We start from the raw sequence: 13,245 nt of genomic DNA, 5'->3' as shown, positions 1-13,245 counted from the left end.
CTGCTGAGAGGAATCATCCAGCAGGAAAGAAAGACCTAACTGCACTGTTTAAACAGGTCTCCCATTGCTTTGGGAAAGGGTGAACAAAGGAAAGTGTTGGCAGATTAATTACAGACTACTTGGTTGATGTCATGTCAACAGAAGGAATATGTCTGTGCGAAAAAAAAAGCAAATAGCTCATTAACCATTGCAGATAAATGCGTGTCAGATAGGATTCACTGGAGTGATTCAGTAAAGTATGTAAGGAACTAAATCCCAGTTTGAGGAGAGATATTTCCACCTTTACAGCTCACTGGCAGCATGACTGGAGATGAAACTTCCATTGATTAGCTACAGTGAGGGTTAAAAACAAACAAAATGAAATCCCCTGATTGTCCAAGAGCACAAAGGAGCTATTCATGCTACAGAGAACAAATAACTTTGTATAATCTTCTGCACTCATAAATTGGCAGTATCTCCAAACTGGACCATCATTTCCATGGCGCTGCTGTCACAGTTTAAATTAGTGTAGAAACAGATCTTCATCTGTGGTGTGCTCAAAGCAGTTGGCAGAAAAAGCAATCCCAGATTGAGAAAGGAGAAAAATACGTCTTCAGGTTACTGTGGTTCATTGTGTGGGAGCCACCTTACTGCCATGCCAAAATCTCTTGCAGTATTGGAATAAAGCTTGGAGGAGGGAGATGATGACATGTTCCTGAGCAACTCTGATGCTGCTGTGACTAAGTTACAGAACTTAGTCACTGGATCTCCATTATCTCCACAGCTGGACCTATCATTATCACCCCTTGGCACATAAAGTGACGTCTTCCCATCAGCTGGGGTCCCCAGCCCAGCACTCACTGGTCCCTGAGCTGGCTGGCATGGAGCCAAGCTGGGTGCACTCCTGTGTTGTCAAGCTTAGATGAAGGGCCACAGGAAAAGGGTGTCTCACCTAACGCAGTTAACAGGAATATCCTGTTCACAACCAGCAGTGGATAGGACATGCCTTTGTTCCAGATGGAAGCTTGCAAAAAGTATGGCTTAAACCACTTAACACTGTGTGACAAAAATCAGATTATCTGGTAGCCAATAACTGCAGCTACCAGGTTAGTTACAGTTCACATCTGTGAGCGCTGTTTTTAAGATCAGGGAAAACTAACTGGAAATTTCTGTGCTAGGAATTTCCCCCTAAGATCAGTCTACATTTAGCTTGTTTTCACATTTTAAGTTACATGAGAATTAAACAGTAAAAAGGAGGGAGAGAAACAAGTCCAATCCCATATTTAAACTTAGATTTTCACTTCTGTTTGTACAGATTGCTACTGTTTCAGCTAATGCAGATGACAAGCATATACATATATAAACAGAAAACAAAAAGCTATCACCAAATACAATATGCCCTATAGATAAAACCTACAGATCTGGCGGAATTCAGGTGGCAGGTTTGAGTCAAAAAATTATAGATTTCCTCTGAAGCAGAGAGCAGAGAAGGACCCAAATTTTTAAAGAAACTTGTAGTTTATAATTTAAGGGCATGTTAGGGTGAGGGGCCCTGTGAAAAGAATTCTCCCAGCATCAAAGAGAATAAAAACGCATTGTTTTATACACTTCAGTGTGGAAGGAATGTTATACAGTTCAACAGACAACAGTGACCTATCAGAACACTTCTAAATTTCTTGAGGTTTCTTCAAGAATCCTAAAATCTCAAAAGTCCTCAGCACTCAACTTTCCAAGCCCCATTCTTCCACACTTCATTTTGATATTTCTTTTTTCCAGCTGTTTTAAGGTCATTTTTAAAAATTACATGAAATGGAATTTTTGCTTTCACTCTATGCATCGGAAAAAAAAATCTTTTCCAGTCCACCATTTGAGGGATAGAGGGAGGACATAATCTTGAATCTTCTGATTCAAAATGGAGATTGGAGAGGATTTAGCCCTACAAACTCTGTTATTTTTTGCTGAATTTTAGCACTACACAGAAGAGAAAAAGTCTGCTCAGGAGCACATCACCTCTTCCATCACATCCCTGAGAGCACTGCACTGGCAGGTGTCCATGGAGTTTGTCAGGGAAGGATGTGCATAAGGTGGAAAGAGACCGTGAAACTTTGAGGTGAAGGAACTGTAGAGAAGCAGTCAGACACGGGTTTGACTGAGTCTGGCTGTCATCCCAAAACCTAGGCAAATAGTGACTCTCTGTCCTCTCGCTCCTTTGGCTGGGCCTGAGAAACTGTTCCCTAGCAGCAGCACAGCTCTTCAGCACTCCTGTACTCCTGAACTAGAATTTTGTGGTGAAAGTGATGGTTAGCTGAGAAATCCCAACCAGTGCTTTCCACAGGACCTGATCTAAGGTCGTTGCATTGAGCTTACTTACAAGGAATGAACAAAAATACATCATAGCTGACAGCAAGAAATTCTGACCATAGTCACATGAATAAAATGTAGATATTGAGGAAGGACGAAGAGTCCAGTGGTCAGGCCACTAGCCAAGGGTGTGCAGCCTTTCCCAAAACCTGCCTCTGCCAGAGCTGTCTTGTAAGATCAAGATAAGCAAAGTTAAATTAAAATCTCAGTGCAAGAATATGCTATCTGTATAAAAGGATAAAAGGGCTTTCTTTCCTCACAGAAACACTTAGAAGGAATTTAAAGATGAGAAGGAAGCTCAGATTCCTTTGGTAGTTATATGCACAATTACAGGGTAACTACGGAAGTACTGAGAGAAGTTGTAGTAACCACATATCTCTGAAAACCAAAGTCTTCTGCTTTGCAAAGGCAGCAGTGGAATATGTGGTTTTAACACAGGTTTTAAGAAGCCTTGGTAGGTTGAGTTTTTTAAGATAGCTCAGCTGGCATTTTGCCACCAGTGAGCCTGCCAGCTCTGTGGCTTGTGTAGTTAGCAATGTTTGAAGATGAGTTACAGCTACCCATAGGCTGAACAAAGGAGTTATCAAAATCATTTCACATAAAACTCCTGGTTTTACTCAAAGTAGATTCCCCTAACAAAAGTCATAATATTTCTTAGTTTTCAATAAATCCATTTTTAAACTTAAATGTCCTAGTTGCCAGCTCTGATCATAGCCTGTAAAATTTCTTATACTTTTATTAAAGCTCCAGATACTGCAGACAAATGCAAGAGTTACTGCTTTCATGCGCGAGCAGTTGTAGTTTCCTAGCCTTTGTGGCTGCACAGAAAATCACTCATTCTAATGCTTTTAAATTGTTGACCTAATGTCTCAGTGTGTGGAGACCACACATGCTTCCAGAAAACCTGAGGGAGACAATCCTGAAATTCCACCTAGGTGATCCAAAGAACCAAGCTCATGCTGCTGTCATTGTGTTCTACAAATTACGCAAAGACCTTCAGCACATAAACTAGTGGATTCACCCAGGGACTGATTTGGCACAGTGCCCTCCATGTGTGGCTTGGGTGGAACCATCTGGTAGCTCCATAGAGATCACTGCAAACACAGCTAGCTCTTTCTGGGGACTCCTTCTTCCTTCTTGCTCCTTTCCTTCAGTGCCTTCTATAACCAGCAAGACATCACTTAGCAGTAGCATTCTGCACATAATCCATGAGCACTGAACTGCTATAAAGTGAACTGACATTTGCCATCCTTTGTGGTTAAAATTCATTTCTTAACTTTTTTCATGCTGCCACTTCATTCTGTCTCCTTACTATGCAAAACCTATGATGTACTGAGAGATGGATCACTGAACTTGTGTTGCTTTTTAGACACTCTGTGATGGTGCTAAGAATGACACCAAGTGCTGAGTGTCTTAAATCACAGTTTCTATAACTACATCCACATTTCACAGCAGGTGTAGACAATGGCATGCCTGGTTCCTAATCATGCCCTGCACTGTGTAGATCATAGCTTCAGCTGGGACATTCCATGGGATTGTCTTCCAGGCTGAATGGCCCAGTTGTGTTCCTCACAGTGTATGGGGGGGTTGTGCCATCTCATAGCTTAATAAGGGATTATCACACAGCTGGAGAGCTCAGGGCTGGCAGCATTCCTGGGATGATGAAGTCAGCCGTAGTTGATGTTTAACACATATTCTTTAGACTATATACATAAAACTGGTATTTTAGCAACAGGTGTCATTTCAACCACAGAGCACCAGGCTGTTAAATCACAAGCCTAAACGAAACCAATGGATGAGGACTCTCAAAAGAATTAAGATGGTTAACTGAGGAGTCAGAAATAAACAGACAATGAAGATATCAAACACAATATTAGACAAAGGTTTTCTCTGTGGTCTAACATCCTTACCGCAGTGTCGTTGGTGGTAATGTACACCAACACTTCTGAGTTGTTCCTGCCATTAATGTATCGATAACAATTCCACACGCAGCTTATCAAGTAACCCTGTAAAGAGAAGGGATTTATCATTATGTACAGAAAATAAACCACATATATTTTCATGCCATAGATTTGTGCAAATTTTAACCTGGACTGAGTAAAAGCCCTGGCTTGGCATTAAGAACAGGAGGAGAGCATGAATACTGCAAGTTCCATGCAAATGAATAGGGAGAAAAAGGTAGGTGTGATTCTCAAGCTTTCTTTTAGTACTGATATTTTAGCCTCCTGACTCTTTGTTCAGTGTCTTTATGAAAGGCCGTATTACAAAGGAAGCTTTCCATGATGTTCTTTTAAGTTGTGTGCTTGCCTTAGTCTTGTGATTACAAGGAACAGACACAGAAAGAACAGGCAGAGCAGTGTGGAGTGAGCTGGGCTCTTCAGAGCTCCATCTACAAAGCAGGGCAGATAAACAATAAAATACTAATATAAATATGAATATGAGCCTGCTTGCTGCAGTGGCTGTAAGCATGTCTAGGAATTCAGCAAGTCATCTGATATCAAACCTCATAGTGGGCAGGAGTTTATGGAGACTTGGGTTGGACTGAGAGAGCTGCTCCATTTAGGCAGAGATACCACAGACGAGATGTATCCGAGTGGAATTTACTATTCCAGATACTTAATATTAAAGCATACTTAGTATTGACTGATTTTTTTGAAAAGAAACATCAGTTTCTTTGGGCTTGAATATAAGCAAAATAACATCATTTTGTGTACATAGCCCCCACTTTACTTAAATGAGCAGGTCACATATGCAGGCTTTCTTTCCTATGCCTCTCTAAATACAGAGATACGTGAGTTCAGTTAGACACCTCATTACTATGCATGAGATACTGCACACTACCGGGGTGAGTTTTAAAATATAAAATGAATGTACACATGAGATCAGGTGTTGCAGATACAGAATGCCTCATGGACAGTAGTAAAATTTAAACAGAAATCACTTTCGGGTTCCTCCGTGGTAAGGCTGTTAAGCATCATTGCTGGGTGTTAGAGGTACTAGAAAGTTGAAGCAAACCCCAGTAAAAAGAGTGCAAGCAGACTAGAGACTGAAGCATCATCAAGCAAATTACAGGAATCCCTCTCTGTTTTGCAAGTGGAAGCCTGGCTGGTGACTACATGATGATCCCATAAACCATGTGCATTTTTTCAATACTCCACTTAATCTGAAATTAAACCAATGTATTACATATAACTGAAAGGGCCAAGAGTCTTCTTATTCTTGCCCGACCAGAGAAAATTGCCAGTGTAAAAATATTCTGAAATCTGAAATGATTACTGTCCTTTTAACCTTTATTAGAAATATATCAGTATCAAACAAACAAACAAAAAAAAAAAAACCCAAGAAGAAGTTATGGTAGCAATAATCCTACCACAGGATCATAAACTCCTGTTTTTGCTGTTTTTGTTCTTGGAGCTCACTTGGCTCAGGATAACACTGCTGCCTGGCAAAGAACTAGGAGTCTTCAGCTCCTTTTAAAATGGTTAGGAAAAGTGCACACATCCAGCAGCTCCTCTGCCAGCAGGAGAAATTCCAGTCTGGCCAGCAGAGAGGAGCAAAGTGGCTGGAAGAGAGAGGAGACAAGAACACATGTGGACCAGCTGGACTCAGATCCTCGGCATGCCAGGAGCAAGCCTGGTAGAGCCGGGCTAAGCAGTTATCTCTGGAGCTTTCTGCTTCTCAGATAGCCACACACAGCAGCGATGAAAACAATCTGTTTTGATAATGCCCATCTTAAATCTTTACTTAGCAGGTTCTGCGTATTAGTTCTTCCAGAAACCTAGTGTATGCAAGTTAAACTGCCAGCACTGATTGGATTTGCATGTGTATCTCTCTTGAGTGAGTCATATTTTGTGACTCACTTGCACTGATGACCTTCCAAAAACCTTCTTATCCTCTTCAGCTGCCCTGCGCTTCCTTCCCCTCCAGAGCTGTTTCATACGAGCTGTTTTTTAGGATACCACATGACTCACAGATCACTTGCCTGCAGATCAGGAAGAGGTTTTTTTTTTTTTTTTTTCAGTGGGACTGAGCTGGCTGGAATCCAGTAAGTTTGCTTCCTCTTCTTTATGGCCCTAGATGACTTGGGGGTGTTACTTTCTACCATCAAATGAGGAGGACAAGAGATGTCTGAGTGAGCTGAGTGCTGAGGGGAGGTGAGGCAGGCTCTGCAGCCCGAGCTGTGGGCTACGTGAGCCACAGCCTACTGCAACAAGATGTGTAGGAACACGTAAATGAAGAACTGTGTCTCTTTCCAGAATTAAGTAGCAATACCACTGTTGCTACTTACAAACAATAAGAAGTCCTTCAGCGGCTTTCAGTGCTCAGATACCCTGCACTGAGAAAGGCATAAGAGCTGGTAGAGAGCAGAGCGCTGAATGCAAGACACTTCTGTGGAGACACAGCACATCTTTGCAAGAAACACGTGCACAGTAAGGCTGCTTATTTGCAAACCAACCTCTACGCTCCTTCTGTTCAAAATCAAACTGAGGGAAGCTCCATTTCAGATAATGCAGTCTCCTTGGGGAAAAGCTATCAAGAGATTTATTTTTGAATTCTTTCATTCTGTCATATGTGGTGAACATATCATAGAATCACAGCATCATAGGATATCCTGAGTTGGAAGGAACCCACAAGGATCACTGAGTCCAGCTCCTGGCTTCACACGGGACCACCCAAAATTCAAACCCAGGGTCTGGGAGTGGTGTCCAAATGCTCCCTGAACTCTTGCACTCAGGGCCATGCCCACTGCCCTATGCAGCCTGTTCCATGCCCACCGCCCTCTGGTGCAGAACCTGTCCCTAACCCCCACCCGCCCCTCCCCTGACACAGCTCCATGCCGTTCCCTCGGGCCCTGTCGCTGTCACAGAGAGCAGAGCTCAGCGCTGCCCCTCCACTCCCTGTGAGGAACTGCAGCCACCATGAGGCCTCCCCTCAGCTCCTCTGCTCTGGGCTGCACAAACCCAGGGGACTCAGCCACTCCTCATATGTCTTACCCATATTTTACCTCATTATGTACACACAGAGCTGCTCCAGCTTCCAGCTCAAGTTCTAGCCTTGCAACCTGAATGCATGGCTGTTTCTTAGAGGATGAGGTCCACTTTAGCTCTTAGAGTGAAGATGCTGTCAGTCAGCACGCACCCCAGAGCTGGTAACATAGAAGCTTATCAGTTTTCTCCTGGGAAACTTCTGTTCACATTCAGAATTGGCCTTATGTAAAGGTCATCGGATCTCTCCTGTTGAGCACAAAATGTGGTGAGCACTACCCTTTCCCATCTGCTGAGGTCCACCAGGGATGGTCCCATTCCCAGTCTCACCAGTCTGTACAGACAGCTTATGGGCGTATCACAGAGACCAGGATAATACTCTGTTTGCTGACACTGTCTCGCTGAAATGGAACGCCTTTAGGCTGCCTATTCCTACCTACTTTAAGCAAAAGAAAGGCCAACGAGGAGGAGGAGAAAAGGCCATCCTCTGCAGCCCCAGAGTGCTCAGAGAAGCCTGGGGGAAGACTTTATTTTGGCTGTGTTTGCGCTCACCAGGCTCAGGCTGACTTGGGCTTGGGGGCTTTGCCCTGGCTGGGGAAGGCAGGCTGAAACCCCAGGGTTTCTGTCTCAGCAGCTGAGGCTGTCAGGGGAAACCAAGGCCCCATTCACCAAAGCAGCTGCAGAGAGGGGTGCAGTCCAAAAGCTGCCGTGCTTTATATGCTTCAAATATGCTATTTGAAGTTCTGTGTACATACTTTTATACTGCTGGATGTCCTTCCTCAGCCAGATAGGAAAGATCTATGTTTCATGGTATGTAACTTCGATTCTGTTTCTAAACAGACAGTAAGTGGTATAACACATTTTGGTCTGCTCTGCAAAAGACTCTGCCTTGGCATGAAATATTCATCTATCCATCCATTCATCCATTTGAAATATCTGTTAGCTGCTTGGGATCCAAGTGAATCTTGAGAGCTGTAAAGACAAGTGCCTGTGTGTGGTGGGCTGTCTCTCATTCTTACTATCCTCTTTTGTCCCTCCTTTTCACAGTTTCATGCACAAAGCACAAAACCACTATCTAATACGTGTATATTTTGATTTCTGCTCATGGATGTTTTCCTTTACATGTAGCTGCACCCCAAATGACAGTGTTCTGATACCAAATATTTCTGATGAATTATCTGATTCTGTTTCACATTCCCCACCAGCTGAATGCAACTTTTCCTAGTGCAGCTTTTCCTAGGTTACAATATATTAGTTTCTCTCTTTATTCCTAGTCCAGCTCCAGACGGAGTGGGAGCAAAAGCATATTTTTATGCACAGCACCTTTTCAGTTTCACTATAAAAACCTGGTACCATCTGTTAAGTCTATCAGTGATAAAGTGTGATGCATGTGATAGTGTCCAGCTTTCTTTTCATGTAGCAGACTCCAAAAATCTACATAACAGCTTTTCTGGAAAGACAAGAAATTCAAATTAAAATGCTAACTTGAATTTAGTGTGTGTTTCTGTGTGAGTCATATATTTGTGACTCATTTGCACAATAACATATTGCTAGAATGAACATTAAGAAAAGCAATAGTCTGTAATATTCCTGGTCGCAAAGAGCTTTAATACAAGAATGGAATATTAACTAATATTTCAATCTAAAAAGCCACTTATTCTCTTTGAAAAAGATACGTTAGCAACTTTAAAATAGAACAACTTTTTTTGCACTATTTATTTCTCAAGATTTCTTTTTTTGCATAGCAGTTATTTTTTGCTATTCCAATTTTATTTGCATTTCTTCTATAATCATAGAATCATAGAATGGCTTGGGTTGGAAGGGACCTCAAGGATCATCTAGTTCCAATGCCCTGCCATGGGCAGGGTTACCAACCACTAGATCAGACTGCACAAGAACCCATCATGCCTGGCCTTGAACGCCTCCAGGGATGGGGCATCCACAGCTTCTCTGGGCAACCTGTACCAGAGCCTCACCACCCTCAGAGTGAAGAATTTCTTCCTAACATCTAAACTAAATCTTCCCTCTTTCAGTTTAAATCCATTCCTTCTTGTCCTATCACTGCCTACCTGTGTAAAAAATCAGTCCCAGGTACAGACATGAGGCTTACCAGCCTGTAGTTCCCCAGGTCTTCCTTTCTCCCTTTCTTAAAAATAGGAGTGAAGTTTCCCTTTTTCCAGTCACTGGAGACTTCACTCAACAGCCACTTTAAAATATGATGGAGGGTGGCTTAGCAACCACACCAAACAGCTCCTTCAGGATCCTGGAATACATATCGTTCACCCCCATAGATTTGTATACATTCAGCCTCATGAGGTGGTCTTGGACTTGCTTCACTTTTACACTGGGAGGGATTGCGCTCTTCCAATCCTGGCTTGGAAGTTCAGGGACATGAGAGTGGTGGGAAGCCTGACAGGCAGTGAAGATCAAGGCAAAGTACTCATTATGTACCTCAGCCTTCTCCACATCTGAGGAGTTTGAAATATCCTTGTCATACTTATTTAATGAAACACCCAACCCACCTGGGATAAAAACATGACATTCATATCCAAGAGTTTTAAAGAGCAGATTCCTTTTGAAATCTAGAAGATCTACATGTTTATTATGGACAAAGCCAAAAGGCTAAATTGTATTTATAAATCACAAAATAAAACTAGATATTACCTCCAACGCTATATTAAAATATCTTAATCCCCATTTTTTTTTTGGTCACAATAACTTTCCCTGTTTGTGCTGTGTGGAAGAAGCATCCCATCCCGGCTCTTCAGGATGTCTCTAACCTCATGTGTAGCTGCTCTGCAGAGGAAGATCAAGAGCTGCTCTGACATGAAACTAACGGCAATTACATCATCATTCCCTGTTCCCTTTTGCCATCCCAGGGACAATCATAGAATCATAGCATGGTTTGGGTTGGAAGAGACCTTTAAGATCACCTAGTTTCAACCCCCTGCTATAGGCAGGGACACCTCCCTCTAGACCAGGTTGCTCAAAGCCCCATCCAGCCTGGCCTTGAATGCTTCCAGGGAGGAGGCATCCACAACCTCACTGGGCAACCTGTTCCAGTGTCTCACCACCTTCACAGTAAAGAATTTCTTCCTAAAATCTAGTCTAAATCTACCCTCTTCCAGTTTAAAGCCATTTCTCCTCATCCTGTCCCTACCAGCCATTATAAAAAGTCCCTCCCCAGCTTTCCTGTAGACCCCTTCAGGTACTGGAAGGCCACTATAAGGTCTCCTTGGAGCTTTCTCTTCTCCGGGCTGAAGAGTCCCAGCTCTCTTAGCCTGTCTGAGGAGGTGCTCTAGCCCTCTGATCATCTTTGTGTCTCTCCTCTGCTCAACCACTCCATGTCCTTGTGTTGGGGGTCCCAGAACTGGACACAGTACTCCATGTGGGGTCTCACAAGAGCAGAGGGGCAGAATCACTTCCCTCAGTCTGCTGGTCACACTTCTCTTGATGCAACCCACAATACAGTTGGCCTTCTGGGCTGCAAGTGCACATTGCTGGCTCATGTTGAATCTTTCATCAGCCATCAGAAACACCCCCAAATCCTTCTCCTCAGGGCTGCTCTCAAGCCATTCTCTGCCCAGCCTGTATCTGTGCTTGGGATTGCCCTGACCCAGGTGCAGGACCTTGCACTTCGCCTTGCTGAACTTCATGAGGTTGGCATGGGCCCTCCTCTCAAGCCTGTCCAGGTCCCTCTGGATGGCATCCCTTCCCTCTAGCGTGTTGGCTGCACCACTCAGCTTAGTGTCAGTTCAAAACTTGCTGAGGGTGCACTCAATCCCACTGTCCATGTCGCCTACAAAGATGTGAACTAACATCGGTCCCAGCACTGATCCCTCAGGAACATCACTTGTCACCGGTCTCCACTTGGACATTGAGTCGTTGACTGCAACTCTCTGAGTGTGACCATTCAGCCAATTTCTTATCCAGTAGATATCCATCTCGATGGTCCATCCATCAAATCCATTTTTCTCCAATTTAGCTACTAGGATGTCATGTGGAACAGTGTCAAACAGCGCAAGCTCAAGTAGATGTCAGTTGCTCTTCCTTTATCCACTGAGGCTGTAACTCCATCACAAAAGACCATGGCCACCAAGTTTGTCAGGCATGACTTGCCCTTGGTGAAGCCATGTTGGTTACCACCAATCACCTCATCTTTATTTTCCACGTGCGTTGCTAGGGCCTTCAGGAGGATCTGTTCCATGATCTTGCCAGGCACAGAAGTGAGAGTTACTGGCCTGTAGTTCCCTGGATCTTCTTTGTTTCCCTTCTTGAAAATGGGCGTTATGTTTCCCCTTTTCCAATCAGTGGGAACTTCACCAGACTGCCATGACCTTTAAAATATGGATAGAGGCTTCGCAACTTCATCCACCAATCCTCTGTGCTGTCACTCCCAGAGGGTCTGTTTGGATCTATTTAACTGCACCTTTCTCAGCTGATTTTTTCCCTATTGTGAATGACATTGAAAAACAAACGTGACTAGATCTTCATTCCCTTTCCCCAATATTTTATGAATGTATTGAAGCATGTGTCTCCCACTGTAAAAACTGATGATTTACCCTTTATTTCCTAGCCACATTATATGGGAGGATCCCCACGTATCTTAGGGTGTTGTGGGTTTTTTTGTTGTTTTTGTTTGTTTGTTTCTTTTTTTAAGCCTTTGATGAGAGGCTCTGCCAAACGCCTTTTGAAAAACCAAGAAGTTTGTATCAGTAGTCTCTCCTTTGTCAACTCCTTCAATGAATTTATGTGTCATGAGCTCTCCCTACAAGCATCATGCCTCCCCATTCTGGCTTGTATTTCATCTGTTTATCTGTGACTTTTTCTGCTTTTTTTCCTCAGTGTCTATTACTTCGTTTTGTGCAGCTGTCATACTGCCTGGGCTGTGTCTTTGAAGCCAGGACACTCAGAGGGGACAATTCACCCTTGACCAGAAGTAGAATTTATACAAGTAATGAACTTACCTTAAAAGCTAAAATGATGCTTATGAAAAGGAGTATAATCACAACCAGACATGTAGGGTTCACAGACATGATCTCTTCCTTGTAGGGAAAGTTGCTGGGCTGCAGAAGTAAAAGTAAGCAAAACAATGTAAGTTAATCTTATGAATCACTTAAGAAACATCCAAGTACTGCAGTCTATAATTAATAGCTTACAAAACTTGCTGTGATCTACTAAATCAGTAGCTCTCTGTGCCAATAGCCAGCTTCAGTAAGTCTGGTTGGGACAGGTGCTGCAAAGGCTCAGCTTGCCAAATGTTCCCCAGAGCGCTGAGGATTTGCTTTTTGCTTTATTCCTGTTTTGGGTGTTTTTTTTTTCCCCACAATGGTTTTGTAACAGACAGAGATTAACCCTCTGGAGGATTTGCAGCAAGAAATCTCTTCTCTTGAGCAATGGTGGGCAAGTTCTTCTCTTACAAAGTGCAGGCTATCTTGTCCTGGCTGTGCTTGCCAAAGACCAGTTGCAGCTCTTTCCAAAAATCAAAGGAAAAGACTGGACAGCACAATCCTATCACCTAAATATCTGATCAAAAGACACTGTCTGTATTCAACTCCATCTTCTTTTAGCTAAATTTGGACTAATTCCCCCAGGAGCACTTGTTAGTGCTGCTGTTTGAGTATATGACCTGATGCTTTCCCCGTAGAAATGGACGTGTGGGCCCTACAGGGGAGTCAACTCGTGATTATAAATCTGAATGAGCTCCAGAGACTTCTGTTATCTTGTTTATGAAATGGAAGCAACAACATCCATCCTTAGATGATTTATGATTGTGTAACACTTCAGGACCACTGGCTGCAAAACCACCTCTAAAAATGCTTTGCTATATTTGCTATTGCTTAAAGAAAACATTCTTTAAATTGAACATTCCAAATTGTTTTGAAATATCGCCACACATGAGTTCCTGTTCCAGATGGAA

The 13,245-nt window shown here is 43.0% G+C and overlaps 1 protein-coding gene across 1 annotated transcript in view; it reads right to left on the bottom strand.

Moving 5' to 3' along the window:
• Positions 1–13,245, bottom strand: part of LAPTM4B (lysosomal protein transmembrane 4 beta) — a 61,404-nt gene that overhangs the window by 15,618 nt on the left and 32,541 nt on the right. Inside the window, 2 exon segments of the mRNA XM_021386411.1 lie at positions 4,251–4,346; positions 12,293–12,391. Of these exon segments, the coding sequence (XP_021242086.1) occupies positions 4,251–4,346; positions 12,293–12,391 (195 nt within the window).

Source organism: Numida meleagris, chromosome 2 (genome assembly GCF_002078875.1).
Source record: "Numida meleagris isolate 19003 breed g44 Domestic line chromosome 2, NumMel1.0, whole genome shotgun sequence".
NCBI classification, from domain to species: domain Eukaryota; kingdom Metazoa; phylum Chordata; class Aves; order Galliformes; family Numididae; genus Numida; species Numida meleagris.
Note: the sequence above shows the minus strand (reverse complement) of the source record. Positions and strands in the feature narration are given on the sequence as shown.